General features: G+C 36.9%; 1 protein-coding gene across 3 annotated transcripts in view; it reads left to right on the plus strand.

Moving 5' to 3' along the window:
- LOC140497038 (phospholipid-transporting ATPase ABCA3-like) overlaps window positions 1–17,782 on the plus strand; it is a 243,056-nt gene that overhangs the window by 60,785 nt on the left and 164,489 nt on the right. For all 3 annotated transcript variants that reach the window (XM_072597544.1, XM_072597554.1, XM_072597562.1), the window contains 3 exons: window positions 2,028–2,144; window positions 2,532–2,652; window positions 15,760–15,933. In XM_072597544.1, the coding sequence (XP_072453645.1) occupies window positions 2,028–2,144; window positions 2,532–2,652; window positions 15,760–15,933 (412 nt within the window). The remainder of the gene's footprint in view (window positions 1–2,027; window positions 2,145–2,531; window positions 2,653–15,759; window positions 15,934–17,782) is intronic.

The following is a 17,782-nucleotide window of genomic DNA, read 5'->3' on the forward strand; positions in this document are numbered from 1 at the left end:
TGTTTTTCACTTTATTTTTTTGTGTGTTTTCTTCCTTTGGGTCTGTGTCTTCTTTCATAACATGACTAATATGGAAATATTCTTTGCATGATTGTACATTTATAACCTATATCAAATTGCTTACCATCCCAAGAAAGAGGTAGGTGAGGGAGGGAAGGAGAAAAACTTGGAACTCAAAATTTTTTTTAAATGTTCAAAATTGTCTGAATATGTAATTGGGGAAAAATAAAATATTATTTTTAAAAAGAAAGAAACTACTGATGACCTCTGCCCCCATTAACCAGCTGAAAAAATCTATTCGTTTAGAGTGGCAGAAATGTAGACTTCTCTTTGGTCTGGGGTTCCTGCTATGCTTATTCTTATGAAAACTGAGTTAGATGCAGTAACTGAGACCCTATTCTGCTCCTTCACTTTGAGTCACACAGCTGCCGGTTGCTTCTGAACTTCCTCCTTCTTGGTATTCCACCCCGTGCCTCCCTACTTAGTAAAGCCTCTTCTGTGCATAAGTCCTCAGTTGGTCCTGGATCTGTGATCCTGAATTGAGTAGTAACAAAGAAGCCGGTTCCTAACCTGTCCTTGTCACAATGCCTTGATATGTTTCTGGAGTATAGTGGGGGGTATGACTTTGGGTGGGCCTCTCTCTCCTTGTGTGCTGGAGTGTTCCTCTGATAGTATGCCTCTTGACTTTTTCCAAGGATCTTTTTTACCTTTTGTCCCAGGATCTGCAGACCTCTCAGATGTCTCTCTATATCTTCCTATGCAGAGCTAGGCTGAACAAATGACTAACTATGATTTTTTTAACTATTTTTTTTTCTGGATTTCCTCATTAGGATTTTTTAGAGCATTTTCTATATTTGCTCAGAGGAGTTTTATGGAGGGGTACTCAACCGTCCTGCCTCTTACCACTTGGCCATTTTAGCCTTGTCTCCCAAATCTTCTTTTAAATAAGTTTTTATTGCTAACTTTTGTTTTTACATTGCTTAAATTTTCCTCTATCATTTTCGCTCATATAATATAAATTAATAGCATGTCAGATTTGGAAAACACCACTATGCTTGTAATTTTTCTTTTATGAACTGGAAGGAAAATTTTAAAGACAAGAGTGCCCTGTACTATACCCAACCTAGCCAGAACATAATTCTTGGAAAACATGGTGCCAGTCAATGGAACATTTATTAAGCACGCCACTATGTGCTAGGAACTATGCTGGGCGTGCTGAAGATACAAAATCAAAAGTAAAACAGTCTCTTCCCTTAATAAACTCACAATCTATTAGAGGAGACAGCATGTACATATACATATATACTTGATTTTCCATCTCCTGCCTTGGTGTTTAGCTGGTAGTGCCTCCCCCTCCAAATTATCTTTTATTATTTTTTAAATTATTTTTAGATACTTTGTATGTATACATATATGTATGCCTATATATGCACATATGTGCCTGTTGTCTTCCACAGTAGAATAGATGTTAATCTATTGACTGGAGCCGCATTTTGAAGAATTGTGTTCTAGCTAGGTTGTAGAGAACAGTAAATGTATGGCTTTAATATTTCCCTATTGGTTTTTAAAAGGTGACTTACTACAACATAAGACTTAGAGGACAGTGTGGTATAGTTTTTTAAGTACTAGACTCAAAGTTAGGAAACCTGAAATTAAATCCTGTCTGTGGTACTTAGAACATGTATAATCTTGGAAGAGTACGTTAATCTCTCTGTAGTCTCAGTTTACTCTTATGTAAAATGAGAGGGTTGGATGAATTCTAAGGAATTTCATATTTTTAAATCCCATGATCCTTATTTGTATTTAATTTATTTTGCAAAAACCAATAGTATTTATTCTTTTTTTTCTTGCCCCCATATACAGAAATATTCCCACAGGTCCTCAGAAGTAACTGAGTGCAGATGAGAACCAGAAAGGTCATCTGTCCAGTTGTTTAGAGTTTTAGTTAGCAGTTTACTTTGTTGGGGTTTTATTGATGGTTTATGTATTAGGTTCGATAACATTAAATTTCTTTTTTCCCCTGACAGGAGTATATGCGAATGATGGGACTCAGCAACTGGCTGCTCTGGTTTACCTGGTTCCTTCTGTTTTTTGTCCTCTTCTTCATTACTGTCTTTTTGATCACTATTCTTTTTTGTGTTGAGGCAAGTGTTTGGTTATGTCCATTGTTTTGTTCTGGTAGGAGGGAAGTTTAATATGTTTGATGTAACAAGCTAAAGTTAAAGGATGAATGAAAGTCATTCTGTGATGACATTGTAAGCTCTAGTCTTAAAATGTCATGTTTGTTTGGTTTCTTAAAAAAACAATCTTTTGCAACTCATTAGAATCAAGGATAGCATTCATTCTTATTACAGAAGCAAGTGGAGTTTAATTTTCTTTTTATTCAGTTTTAATTTCTGGATAGTGGTTATTAGTTGTAGTAGAATTGTAATTTTGAAGAATATATTTTATACTCCAAAGCTCTCTGACTTCCTGTAACAATAATTCTATGGATGACCAAAATGTTCTAACCCTAAATTGATGTTTCTTAGATGAAAGATAATGCAGCAGTGCTCACCAAAAGTGATCCATTTTTGATATTTTTCTTTCTGATGTGTTTCGCAACATCTTCCATCTCCTTTGGCTTCATGGTCAGCACATTGTTTGGTAAAGGTAAGTACAGAAATCTTTCTTTGTCAAACCAGTCAGTAAAGCGAAACAAAACAACTTATTAATTGCCTATTATGAACCAAATGCCATGGATGCCATGAGAATAGTTATATTCAAATACTTGATCACATCTTGCTTTTATTAGTTTGGATCCTGTTTCCCCAGGTCCATATCACAGCCTCTCCACAGCTTAGTAGACAGTCTTGCAGTTGCTGTGCCAAGAGCAGTTCATGATCTACTGCCATCCTTCTGAGGATGTTTCCTCAGACTTAACTATACTTTTACTTAGCTCGTAAATGTACTTTCCATTGTTTGGTCTGAAACCTTTTGAGCTTGTACAACTAAGTGGCTGGTTTAACCTTGGACCCTGGGTCACTTCACTATGATGAGGCATCTGACTGGGATTTTCAGTACTCTCAATGTTGGCAAAAATTAACTCACATTCCTATTAGTGATATAGTTCAGTAATATTTTTTCCAATTTAAACATAAAATTACCAAAAACTCATACTGCCTGCTGATCTTTCAGCATTTCTTAACTTCATTTGAAGGTGGCATTCCAGTGTCTCTTCATATTTATATTCATTCAATAAACACTTGAGTTGCTACTGTGTACAGAGCATTGTAATTAAACACTAAAGAAGAGTTGAAGTTAAATGACATATTTCCTCATCTCATTGAACTTCTAGGTTAGTACTAAGACACAAACACAGATAACTATGTTGTATACTATCAAATTTTAAGTGCTTTTAAAAGTCACATACTGGAACGTCAGTATGGCATAGCTAGCCTCTAACTCAGAAAGACCTAGGTTCACATTCTGCTTTTGTCACATCTTGATGGTGACCCTGGGCAAGCAAATCACTCCATTTATTCCTGCCTCAGGCAACTCTCTAAGATTGTTCAGTTGTAGCACAGGTCCTGAGCTACACTAGTAGACAGTTTCCTCATCAAGAAGTCCCTATACCAATGAAATAAAGATCTCTTCAAAAAATGTTGCAAATCAATGTTAGATAGAACATTCCACATCTCTTCCCAGTTTTCCATTTTATAGTGATTTTACCCTAAATCACCACAGTTTATGGCAACAGATTGAGCATGTCTTACCCCTACAAAAACATGACACTGATATCCACCAATGATAGCCAATAAAAATCAGTTGTACCATTATGACAAACTATCATGCAATTAATATGTTACACACTATTAATAAGAAATTTCCAATGAAAATTACATCAAACTCAGTTCTATCCAATTATATGTTGAAATCCATACTTCAGATAAATCTATGATTTTCCTGTTCAATTGTCTTGACTTTTATGCTCCAGAAGTAGTTCAGCAATCACTAAATTCCGAAAACAATCAATTACAAATTGGTACACTTAATATTTATGCATACATAGACTCATTTTCCATCACTTTAGCATGATTTGAATTTGTGTCTTCTCTTTGTTGACATAGAAGTTGTCAGTAGTTATTCTTATCCTAGATTAAGAAGGCTAAAATGACTTTTGGAACCACATTAAATCATAATTTACCAATATGTTATGAAATAAGAGATAAACTTTTTAAAAATTCAGTCAACTCCTGGTATGCAAGAATACCCACATAAATAGAATATATTCATATATTTGTCATACTGTATAAATGTGCATATGCATATTTCCAAAATTAGATGTTCTTGTCTCACGTCCATATTTATAAATAAAATTTCAAATTAAGCACTAGTTATGTATTTTAAAGCTAGTAAATCTGGATCAAAGAAGAAAATTTTTTTCTTTTTTTCCCCCAAATTTATCTGTTTTCAATTTTCAACAATCACTTCCATAAATTTTAAATTTTCTTCTCCTTCCTTCCTCCTCTCCCTCCCCAAGAAGACATACCAACTTATATACCAACTACACATGCATTCTTATTAAACACATTTTCACATTCATCTTGTTGCATAAAAGAATTAAAATGAATGAGAGAAAGCATGATAACTAAACAAAACCAAACATAACAAAAGAGAAAGTAGTCTGCTTCATTCTGTGTTCTTATTCCATAGTTCTTTCTCTGGATGTGAATGGCATTTTGCATAATGAGACCTCTGAAAATGTTTTAGGTCCTTGCATTGCTGTGAAGGGCTGAGTCTATCAAAACAATCCTCGCACACTGTGGCTGTAATTATGTAAAATCTTCTGTTGGTTCTGCTCACTTCACTCAGCATCAGTTCATATAAGTCTATCCAGGTATTTCTGAAGTCTGCCTGTTCATCATTTCTTATAGTACAGTAGTATTCTATTACATTCATATACCACAACTTGTTCAGCCATTCCCCAATTGATGGGCATCCCCTTGATTTCCAGTTCTTGGTCACCACAAAAAGAGCTGTTATGAATATTTTTGTACATGTGGGTCCATTTCCCTTTTTTATAGGGTATGCATATTTTTATAGCCCTTGGGCATAGTTGCAAATTACTCTCCAGGTTAGATTAGCTCACAGTTCCACCAACAATGAATTAGTTTTGCAACTCTCCCACATCTAAAAAAGATAATTTTCAAACCATTCAAATTACAGTTGATCCACATTATTCACAGATTCCATATTTGTTAATTCTTCTACTAACTAAAATTTATTTGTATACCCAAAACCAACATTTGACTCGCTTCTGGCAAAAAAAATATTTGAGTCACCTGACACATTTCCAGCAGTCATATAAGATGACACTGTGCTTTCTTGTTTCAGCTCTCACACAGTAAATAAGTGTCCCTACAGTTAATTTAGTGATACGTTTTATGTGTGTGCGTGTGTGCTTTTTCTTGGTTATTTCACTGTTTAAAAGGACAGTATAGTGCTGAATTGGTGTCCTAAACTCAAGAAGGTTGTGATGTCATTATGGAGAAAATACATGTTAAAAGCTTCATTCAGGCATGAATGAAGTGCTGTTGGCTTTGAGTACATTCTGCATCTCTCTAAGCTTCACTTGTACTTTACGTTTGATGAAATTAAATTCTGCGTTCTTAGAGATGGATAAACAATCCTGTTGGTATAAACTCTGTGGAGTTTTTTTCTTCCAGCAACTTCTGCATTTCCCCATCATTTTCATCAAGCCAGTCTTGATGTTTGCCAGCGTTCTGACTGAGATGAGCAAATGCAATGCTGTACACCAGATCTCTAAAAATTGCCCACTGCTCCACTGTTGCCATCTGTGTAGGCCTTGCTTTCCCTCCAAATTAACAACAATGTTCCCACTCAGAGAAGTACTCTAATCTGTTGACATTAATTGTTCTGGTAGTCATGTTGTCTTGGGGCTGCTGCTTTCCTTGAATATTTAACTTAGAGAGGATAGATCTATAAAGGGCTGGGGAACCTGTGGCCTCAAAGCCATATGTGACCCTCTAGGTCAAGTGCAGACCTTTGATTGAATCCAAACTTCACAGACCAAATCCCCTTAATAAAAGGATTTGTTAGGTAAAACTTGGACTCAGTCTAAAGGCTGCACCCAAGGACCTAAGAGTCACATGTGGCCTTGAGGCTACAGGGTCCTCACCCCTAGATCAGTCTGGCACCACACATTGCCTTTGTTACTCTCACATCCTGTCTGTGTCTTCTCCTTACAATTACATAGTCTATTAAATGCCAATATTTGCTGTGAGGGTGCATCCAAGAAGTTTCATCATGTTTAGCTAAAAGGAAGACAGTGTTGGTGAGGAGAAGGTCATGCGATGCATAAGTCTTCAGCAGTAAATGACCATTGCTGTTGCTGTTTCCAACTCCATTCCTCCTTAGGACTCCCTGCCATGTCTGGTAGTCTGAGCCTGCTCCAGCATTAAATTATAAGCTTGTCCTCTTTTAGTACATTGATGATAAGGGTCTTCAGGTCTTCATAAAAATTTTCTTTGATCTCATCAGGGTTCCTCATGGTGAAAGCATAGGCAATGATGATGGTGGCATGGCATTTTCCTACAAATAGTGATCATGTTGTCATGAGTCTGGTTCACTCTTTTTGGTAAGCACACAAGCTTGTTGACCAGATTAGTTTTGATTGCAAAACCTACACCACCTTCATGGCATTTGACTTCACTCTGACCACTCAAAAAAAACCCATATATCCAGCTCCAACTTCAGTAAGCTGGCCTTCATTTGCCAGCTTTGTTTCACTCAGGGCTGCTATTTGGAAGTCATAACTATCAAGTTTTCTTGCAACAAGAGCTGTTTGTCTTTTAGGTCTATTGGATTTTGTGTTGTTTTTAAATGTGTGCTTTAAATGTATTGATGGGGAGTGGAATCATTTTTGCAGAAGTTTTGGTACATTTTTTTGTGTTTTGACTGCAGGGTGGGATCCCTACCTGCTGTGGTAAACAGGCCAGGGTGGGTAAGCAGACAATTTTTAGGACACCTTTTCTAGGCCTTCATCACACCAGGAAGTGAGTGGTGTGATCCTTCAAAGGCTGCTCAGATACCCAGGAGGCTGCTTCCATTGAGAAAGGACCTATAACCTTGGGTTACCTGTGAGGAGCATTGTGACTACAGCTCCCCGTTTATCCGCACCTGCTGCTTCATCACTTGCCTGTCACCACAGGACTTTGAGATAGGTAAAATGGTATGGGTGATGACTTTTGATTTGTGCATAAATTGGATTTAAGTGAGACAGAGTTGCATAAAGTTGTCAGCCTCACTCTCTCCTCAAGAGTTATCACAGCCCAACGGCAGCACCAAAATCAGGCATCTGGTGATGGCTTGAGATGCAGGGAATGATCTTCGTGTCTTTAATATTTGACCAAGCTCTAAGAGTGCTCCGTAGTGTCTACTTCAACTGCCTTCATGGCCATTGGAACAAATTGTTCTCATCCATCTGTTCCACCAGTGGAAGTCTTTACATGCTTGGGGTAGATACTCCTCTAACTCACTTATAGGTTTGAGATCCCTTGGTTACTCTCAACCTGGTTTAGCCCATCTGCCAAAATGGCTTTCCAGGGTGTGGGCCTGTGCATACTACAGCTTCTTGGAGCCACAGGTGAGAGTTAGGTGGATCAGGTGGACATCAGAGGTGGAAAGCAGCCCTCCAAAGGATTCAGCAGCCCTCACACCAGAGGTGCTAGTCTTTCCTGAACACACCTTGCATCCCAATAGTGAAAGTAGATAGTTTTTTAATGAGTTTAACTTAGAAGGGGAGGAGAGATATAGGGCAATAACTAGAGGGGCTGGTTGGGGCTATGTGATGAAGGTTTTTTAAGGATGCAGGAGATGAGCATGTTTGAAGGAAAGAGCCTGTAGATAGGGAGAGATTGGACATTAAAGAAAGGGGAGAAAATTAAGGTGGATATCTGCTAAAGCAAACAGGAGGGGTGGTTTCCCCTCATCAGAAAAAAGGGTAGAGAATGATGTCAGAGGGTTTTGAGATAAAGAGAAGAAGGAACCTATGGTGATTGTTCTCAATTTTCGAAGTAAAGTAACAGGCAAGAACCTCCACTGAGAGGGGGAAAATAACAGGGAGGTTTGAGATGGTGGAGGAGATAAGAGGAGGTTTGGGTTTCTGTGTTAGTGGGCAATGTAAAATTTAGCTGAATAACTATTGGATCAAGATTTCAAAGGGAGAAAAGTAAGGCCAGAGCAAGGATTAAAGCCTGAATCAGTGGGAGGTAGGGTGAGTTGTCACAGATGAGATTAAGGAGGGATGAGACACAGTGAGAGATGTAAAGATAGGAGAACATGGTCAAACACAAAATTTCAGAATTATGAATTGTAGAATGTGGCGCACTTGTGGAAGATGCTGAGATAAAGGATGCGTATGACCATGCCCGTCTGTAGCTGTGTCAGAATGAAGATGTGCAATACGGGAGTTTAGTAGATTGATAAACTGGAAAGCAAGATTTTAGGGCATATAAATGTGTGCTTGTGTGTGTGTTTTTAGGATATATAAAAATGTAAATAAGTTAAAATCTTGCAAGGCAGGTGTTGAGGTAGAGAAAACTATGAGCCAGAGACTCTTGAGAAAGGGAGAATGACCTGGGAGCTGGGATACAACTGCAACCAGGATATCTATAGAATGATCTATTCAGATGGAGTGGACTTTGAAGAAAGAGAGGCTATAGAGCTATGGTTGCAAGGAAAGGGTCCCAGAAGTAGCAGTAAGGGGCAAAAAAATATGTGTTTTTTGCTCCTCACTTAATAGGTTAGGAGGGAATAAGGAAAAGTGCATCCAGTACTTGAGAGGGTAAAAGGTGACTGTGGATACATTGTTTTCTGGGAGCCAGGTTGCTTTGAATATAGGATGTGGAAGAGATATAATATGAAGGGCAGTTTATTAGCAATGAAATAGTTGTTACTTCCACATAGTATCAGGTGATAGTTTGTTAAATGCCATTGTGTGCCAAGAATTGCACGAGGGATACAAGGAAAATCCCTCCCTCCCCCCAAATGCAATCCCTGCTCTCAAAGAGCTCAGTCGAATGAGGAAGACAACAGGCAAATAACTGTGTAAACCAGATTTATACAAGATGAGTTGGAGATAATTATAGAAGGAAGCCACTAATATGAAGTAGTATTGGGAAAGGCTTCTTGTAGAAGGGGGGAGTTTAGCTAGGATTTGAAGAAGCCAAAGAAGCCAGGAAGCAGAGATGAGGAAAGAGCGTTTCTGACATGGGAGATAGCCAGTGAAAATGGCTGGAGTTTGGAGATGGAGTGTCTCTGCCACTGGATTGACAAGTATGTGGAAAGGGGCAAAACAGTGATTTCAGCAGAATTTTCTAAATCTACTCCAGATAGAAATGTTAATAATAATTCACATTTATATAGAGAGCACTTCAAGGTTTACACAACACCTTCCAAAGAAAAGTCTAATGAAATAGGTAGAATAATATTAATAATGTTATAGATCAGGAACCTGAGGCTCATAGAGTTTAAGTAATTTTTCTATAATCTTAGCTGTTAAGTGTCAGAGAACTGATATTTGAATTCAGGTCTCTTGACTTCAAATCCGATGATCTTTCTATACCATCATAATGTTTCTCTAGTGATCTCTCTCTGAATGTTATAAAACTCATTATCCATACAAGGAATCTATTATTTTCCATACTTGGGGGGGGGGGCGTCATTTCATATATGGATTGTATTCAATAACCCTTGCGATCCTTCCAATTCTTGTTCTCCGTTGATGAATTTAAACTAAAGTAATCATTATGAAATTTGCTATTCTATAAGGAAAGATCACAACTTAAAGTTCTTTTTTCCCTCTGGAAAGTTGTACTTTAAACATCCTTGTTTTTAACAAAATTAAAAATCCATATAGACTGGACATATCCAGATCCAGGATATTCCCTGCCCATTAAGACCTGTCCTATACATCTTTCTGTATTTTTGCCACGCCTAACACTTAGTCTGAAGAACTCCGTGTAAGTCTAAAAGAGGAATAGCTTTTAGGGAGTTCTTCCAGTTAATTTCTATTGCTTATAAAACAATATTTTGTACTGTGAAAAAGCAACCCCTGTGACATTTACTGGGAATAATATTCAGTATACTACCCCTATTTAAATTCATGATTTCTGGCTACAAAAAAATATGTAAATACAGGCTACTTGATGTAGGTAGGCTTAGTAAGCAGCAGTTTAAAAAAATCTATCGTTGTCCTAAAGTCTCATGCCTGCACATTGCATGAAGTAGTGTCAATCAGAAATGTCCCAAATTGAACAGTACCACCCAGTGTGAAAGACTGGAAGGAAGGAAGAATTAGGAGCAATCACTGATTTGATTCTCTTGAGGTAAAACACAACATGCAGTATTGTATCCTTAGTCAACATCAGTGGTTCTCAAACCACTGCCATGGTGGAACCTTTCATTCACTTTAAACAAAATTTCAGTAAATTTGTTTTAAATACTTGCTCCTGATGGTATGAAATAAGATAAGGCAGAATTTATATAAAATTCTTATTTTGCATAATATTTCTGTGAAATCAACATAATGAGGCAATTGCACTTATTTGTTACTCCTAAGTTTTGTAATTGAAAATAATATTAGATGCAATAACGACCTTGTAAGATAGTCCACAACAATTTTGATTTTCTATCAAATATACATAATTCAGTATTTTGTGGGATTATTTTATTTCACATTTTTGGTATAAAAATTTAATATTTTAATTTATTTTCTGTTTGTAAATATCTGCATAATTTTTTTTCTGGAACTGCAGACCTAAAAATGGTCAACATAATACATGTATCAAGCTTAATAAAAAATAAACCAGCAAATGAGATAGTTTATATTTCTATTTTTTCTGTATTTGAGATTTAGAACTCAAATTAGATGAATGAGTTTCTGTTTCATCTTATTCTGTATTTAGTAGTAAACACTTTTATATTCATGTCTCTTGAAACTTTGTGATTTTATTCAGTTATCTGAAATAAAGATTTGTACAAAAAGTGTATGTATGTGTGTGTAGTTAAAACAACTATAAGATAAAAGCTTTGAATATAAATGAACTATTATTTCATACACATTCTCCTGAGACAAATTGATTATCAACTGACTATATATTGTTGGACATATTCATTAGTTCTAGACTCAGGATACAACTTTTTAATCTTCTGAGCAATTTTGACCAATTTCTTATCGTTTGGCTCATATATTTTTCATGACTTGACACAACATGGTGGATGGAGTTGTCTGCCACTATCATTGGCAGAACCTCTTCCTGGAATTCCAGGTTTCCATGGAACACAGTTTGCAAAGTGCTGTTATCTCAGATAGGTAAATATATCCTTCACATTCCTGTATGGTGCATTTGACTGTTTTCTTCATGGCTAACACAAATGTTGTGCAGTTAAGTGGTGCAGTGGATAGAGTGTTGGGCCTGAAAAGACTCATCTTCCTGAGTTCATATCTGGCCTCAGAAATTTCCCAGCTCTGTGATCCTGGGCAAGTCTCAACCCTGTTTGACTCAGTTTCCTCATCTATAAAATGAGCTAGAAAAGGAAAGGTAAACCAATCTAATATCTTTGTCAAGAAAAGCCTGAATAGATGACAAAGAGCTGGATACCACAGAAATGACTGAACAGCGGTAACAATAAAATACACATGTTAAACTTCAGCATCAGTACTTTGAATTATTTATCTAACGGTGGCTAGAATCTGAAGATGTTTGGCTGAAAAGATATGTCTTCTCTCTCTTTCCAGTCCCTTCACAAGGGTGGGATCCAACCAAAATTCCTCCATTTGGGCATCTCTAGGGGCATAATTTTTCCCCTCATTGACATCTACTGACTGGGGAGAGGGGATGATGAGAGAAGGATAAGAGAGTTTTTAACTTGTAGGAGGAGAACAAAGGGAGGCCACATACAATTACCTCTAAGGGAGGTGACTACTATTCCTTATTTACCAAGTCTGTTTTCCTGTACAACCTTTGTTTAGCTCAGTTGCATTTTGGAGAGTTGCAACATTGCTTATCAGTAATATATTTTCCCCAGCCAGAGAATTGCAGCAGTTTAGAGAGAATTCTCTTTTGGCTCCTCTTGAGTTGCCACAAAGTCACATTTTCTTTGTCTGAGGACACAAAAATGATATTTTAGAGAAATCTATTTTTTAAAACAATTAGCCAGTATAGAAAACAAGCTGACTACTTAAAAGAAACCAGAAATAGGAAGTAGGTTCAGTGAGAAAGCTAGTGAGAAGTGGGAGACTAGAATCAGTTTCTTTTCTGATTCATGGTAGATAGGGACCAGCTCCCACCTATATCTTCTTGGTCTTACTAGTCTCTTTCCAACAGTTCCATGACTATTTTTCTATAAAGCACATGACTCTCTTCCCTCTCTCTCCATTTACACACCACTGTCCCTGTCCCTGTGAGTAAACTGTTCACCTAATGCCTCTAATTAGATTTTTGTCTCCCTCCTTCTTCAAAATGAGAGTAGGGATAACTGTCTTTTCCCAAGATAATCACAACTTTCTGTGTCCCTTGCATGAGAATACAGTGATGATTTTTATCCTGTCATACAGGCTTCCATCCTAGCTATATTCCCTTTGTTAAGAGCTGTTTGGATAGGAACTATATTTTTCTCCAGGGTCAGGAATTTTGCATCCCTTCAAAATTAACAATAGTACACTTGACATCTGCCATCACAAATCACATCATCAAAATAAAATCAGCATTTAATAGACCAAAGATGATCAACCCACCACCCCAGGAAACCAACTCAGGGATGAGTTGGATTCATCAGCAGTACATATAATAGACCTACTTCAGGGTAAAGTATCAGTTGATAGACCACTAGATTAACTTTAGGTCTAAATTATATCAGGACATATTATATGCATATATCACAATGGCACATGTACTTCCAAACAAGATAAGCAAATATACCTAACTACAAAGCAATAATAATGTCCAGAATAATAAAATATCTAAAACAGTAATTTGTGCATGAATGAGCAATGAAATTATGCACAATTAATAGACTAATGTAGACTATGCACAAGACTAGCACATAAGTAAAGAAGCATGAACAAGAAAGTGATAAAACAGAAACATACCCAAAATGTTCAGTATTTAATGTGCATTAATGAATATGTGCACTACAGGCAAAACATACATTAGATATTGTCTCACTACATGTGCAACCATTTCTTCCATTTGCCTTGTAACATTTTAAGTTAGTTTGATCATTTTTCAGATAGTCCTAGTTCTCCTGGGGCATGACCTATTGAATGAATTCATGGTACAGGCTAGTCATGTCCTCATCACAACTTGGAATCAGGAAGACATATTCAAATTTGGCCTCAGATGCTTACTAGCTGTGTGATCCTGGGCAAGCCACTTAACCACTCTGTGGGCTTATTTCCTCATCTGCAAAAACAGAGAGCTTTACTATCTGGCTTCTGAAGTACTTTCCAGTCTATGATCCTGTGATACCCACACTTAAAAGGCAGAAGGAGAAAGCTGAATCAATAGACAGCTGAGAAGAAATCATTAAAAATGGGACCAGGAGAGTGTAGTATCACAGGAACCAAAAGAGAAAAGAGTACCAAGAAAGAAGAATTGGTTAACAGTATCAAATGCTGTGAAAAAGTTAAGGAGATTATGACTTATAAAAAGCTATTGGATTGATAAGTGGTGAAAGGATGTGAAAAAATATTTCTGAAAAGAAGAATTGCAAAGTATTCACAACCACATAAAAGAATGTGCTGCATCACTGATAACAAGGGAATGCTGATCAAAACAATCCTGAGGTTTTGAGGATTGTGGAATAATAGACACACTAATACATTGTTGGTGGATCTGTGAAATTGTGCTGCCATTTTGAAAAGTAGTTTGGAATTATGTGAATAAAGAGACTAGAATGATCTATAACCTTTGAAACAGAGACTCCATAGCTAGTCTTATACTTTAAGAAAGCCATCAATGAGAAGAAAGGCCCCATATACTCCAAAATATATTTTGTAGCACCTTTTGTGATAGCTAAGAATTGGAAATAAAATAGATGCCGTTAATTGGGGAATGGCTAAACAACTTGTGGTACATAGATGTAAAGGAATGTTACTGTACTTTAGGAAACGATATGTATTATGAACATAGAGAAGCATGGAAAGATTTGTATGAACTGATTCAGAGTGAAATACGCAGAGCCAAGAAAACAACAGCAACGTAAATGGAAAGAGCAACTACTTGCCAAAAAGTTATAAGTAAACATGATAAAATTATAAAGATTAAACAGAACTTGAATGAAAAAATAGAAGAGGGCATCCCAAACCACCCATTTTGAAGGCAGAAGATGCACAAGTGTTACACGTTGCGAGTTTTGAAACTTTTTCAATGTATGGATCAGTTGTGCTGATTTTTTTCCCTCTCTAAAAATACTATTTGTTATATGAGATGGCTCTGCAAGAGGAGGAGGAAGAGGATACTTGGTATAACTATGATGCCATAAAAATAGAAAACATGAATAGAAACCTTTTTTAAAAAGTCATTGAATTTGGTAATTAAGAAGTTGCTGGTGGTCCAAGAGTAAAGAAATGGTTAGATGTATTGAGCTATTTTAATGTAATGGAACACTGTGATGTAATTAAGACTCACAAGTATGAGAAATGTCAAAGAAACTTTATAAAATCATGTGAAGTGGAAAAATCAGAACTAGAACAGAGTGACTAGGGACATATTTTTTTAAAAAAGTAAATCATATAGACAAAGAAACCTGGTCATTTTTTTGCAATCAGTGGAAAGTTACAACATCTTAAATTCATTTAAATGTAAATAGTTGGGAAGCAAGTTTGATTGGTTGCAATGATAGTCCTTATCAAGTTTATAATAATTTTTAATAGCAGTTGGATTAAGAGACAATCTACCTGTGTTTGATTCCTGGATGCCAAAATGAGCTATGGGCAATGACCTTGACTGTTTTATCCTCCATAAAATGGGAATAATAGCACTTGTTTTCTTTACCTGAGAAGGTCTTTCTAAGGCTCACAGGAAATAATGAATATAAGTGGCTTTGTAAACTATTAAGCACTGTACAAATGGGGGGGGGGGGGGTGTCAGGAAGGAAGGTCATTGGTAACTTTGGAAAAGAGTCCAGTAGGGTGGCAGAGATAGAGACCGTTTTGCATCCAGTGGTGCAATGGTAGTGAGCAAATGTTGGCATGCAGTATGGACTAAAAATCTGGCAGTAAGTTAAGGGGAAGGAGGTTTGGAGTGATAGCTTGAGAGGAAGGAGGAGGAATAATTGAAAGGGTTTTTTTTCTTGAAAGAGGAGACCTGAGCAAGGTTACTTAGTAGAGGGGAAGATATACATAGAGGTAGGGAGATTAAAGGTGAGCCTGAGGGAATGACAGGTAGAACAGAGTCCTTTTACACTATCATTAAGGAAGATCATCTAAACAAATGAATAATCTAATGATATTGTAAAGAGAATAATAGTTTCTTAAATAGGCAAAGCATTTTCAGGTTCCATTATTTGTATATCATTGATGCCCTAAAAATGAATTTGATAAACTTACTAAAACAAAAATAGCAGGATCTTCTTTTATTTAATTTCACTTACTACATAGTCTTAATTTTAAAATTATGCACACCAAAAGAGTTGTTTCTATTTATTTCATGTTACATAAATTATTTCTTTTTTATTCTTCTGAATCTGCAGCCAATTTAGCAGCTGCCACAGGAGGTTTCCTCTTCTTTATTAGCTACACTCCATACTTCTTTATTGAACCTCGATACAACCAGCTGTCTCAAAGCCAGAAGTTATCATCTTGTCTCCTCTCAAATGTTGCAATGGCATTGGGAATTCTGCTCATACTCAAGTTTGAAGGGAAAGGTAAGCACTGCTCTTCACAATATCTTTTCTGACCTGACACCTAAACCACAGCTAGAGAATGTTGGACTATGCTGGTATGCAGTTTTGTTAAAACTCTTAATTGCCTTGGCATTGCTGTGTTTTAAAGGAGGTCTTTCGGTATTTATAATTAATTTTGAAAATCACATTGGGCAACTTTTTAATTGGTGTAAGAGTGGGAGATTGGTGATAATTAGATTAAGGTTCTTATACATCATTATCAAAGAGAACCTAATACGAACCTGAGGTACTCTGGGTTTTATGGGTGATAAGTGATGGTAAATTAAAGTTTTGACCTATGATAATGTACAGAGAACTTGATTATATGGTGATGGAGGGTAAATGAAATACTGATTGTGAGTAATTACTCCTCCAGGAATTAGGCAATTGTTTTTGTACAAAATGATTAGCATTTTGATTAATTTGTACAAGGATCAGCGTGTTGGGTGAAGAATTGAAATACTTAGTTGTAGTTCGGTAAGCACTTTGAGAAAGTCATTTTTAGTCTGGCATAGACACAATGAGAGTAGCACTCACTTAATAGGACAATCACTGTTCATCAGTCCTGAAAATATGACTTGTAGTGTTTTCCCTTTGAGATGGCCTCCTCTCTACTATGCAGATATCTTACATGTACTTAATTATGTATTTGTCATCTCCTCTATTCAAATGTGAGCTCTTTGTGAGAAGGGACGCTATTTTTACCTTTCCTTATATTAGTAGCATTTGGCATAGTGCCTAGCACATAGTAAGCCAGGAATGGGGAACCTGTGGCCTTGGGGCCACATGTGGCCCTCTGCAGCCTCAGTTGTAGCCCTTGGAATCCAAACTTCACAGAACAAATCACCTTGATGAAGGGCTTTATTCTGTAAAACTTGGATTCAGTCAAAAAGCTGCATTCAAGAAGCTAGAAGGCTTCATGTGGCCTCAAGGTAGCACTTAACAAATGGTTATTACTGTGCTGAGCTTTTAGCATTTTAGTACTCCCCAAGGGATTTGGATTCCTTAGAAGGAAAACAAAATAGAATTGATAAAAAGATAAATCCTTTGCTGTCTGAATCTGCAACATCCTAATAAGTTATGGTAATAGCAGAGAGCTGTCTCAGTCTTCTCCTCTGAGTTGTGTCCTCTGTATAGCTGTGGTTCCATTTTTTAGGGTTTTTGTTTGTTATTCATCCATCTGTGGAGCCATATACTTACTCTTTCATTCAAGAACTCTTAACATTCTTCTAGAAGAAGGAATATCACCTCCTCTTGAAATTCCTTGGGAATATGAAGTCCTTTTCTACAGCAGTCTGTTTCAAAGACTCTACAGTAGCCTCTTATGACCACCTCACAGGTCACATAATTGAGAGCACACACAACTGCAGTGTATTTCTGCCCTTGCTTCAGTAAGGCGGCCAATGAGCAGCTCCAGGAAGTGAGATGAGGCTGTGACAGTATACAGGTACACAAGGAACACTCCTTCCTGTTTTCCCCAGGAGGATTCTGTCGTTAGGTGATTATTCTCAGTTGTGTATGGAGCAGGGAATGATTCTAATTGCTTGATTCCTTGTAATTTATATTTTCTATATTTCTTTCACTCTATACAACGTAGTAGATAGGGACTTAGCCTGCAAATTACATAATTAGTTACCTAAAACAGCCATAATTAATGTGAAGAGTGAGTGAATGAATGAATGAATATGTAAACCCTCTTTGCTTCTGGCTACTTCCCCAACGTATACATCCATTGACTATGAGGCCACCAAGGGTAGTTGAATACTATTACTATTTTGGGAGTCCTAGGGTAAACCCTCAGAGTCTGGGGATTTTAGTACTTTTGCTTTCT

Source organism: Notamacropus eugenii, chromosome 1, assembly GCF_028372415.1.
Source record: "Notamacropus eugenii isolate mMacEug1 chromosome 1, mMacEug1.pri_v2, whole genome shotgun sequence".
NCBI lineage: Eukaryota > Metazoa > Chordata > Mammalia > Diprotodontia > Macropodidae > Notamacropus > Notamacropus eugenii.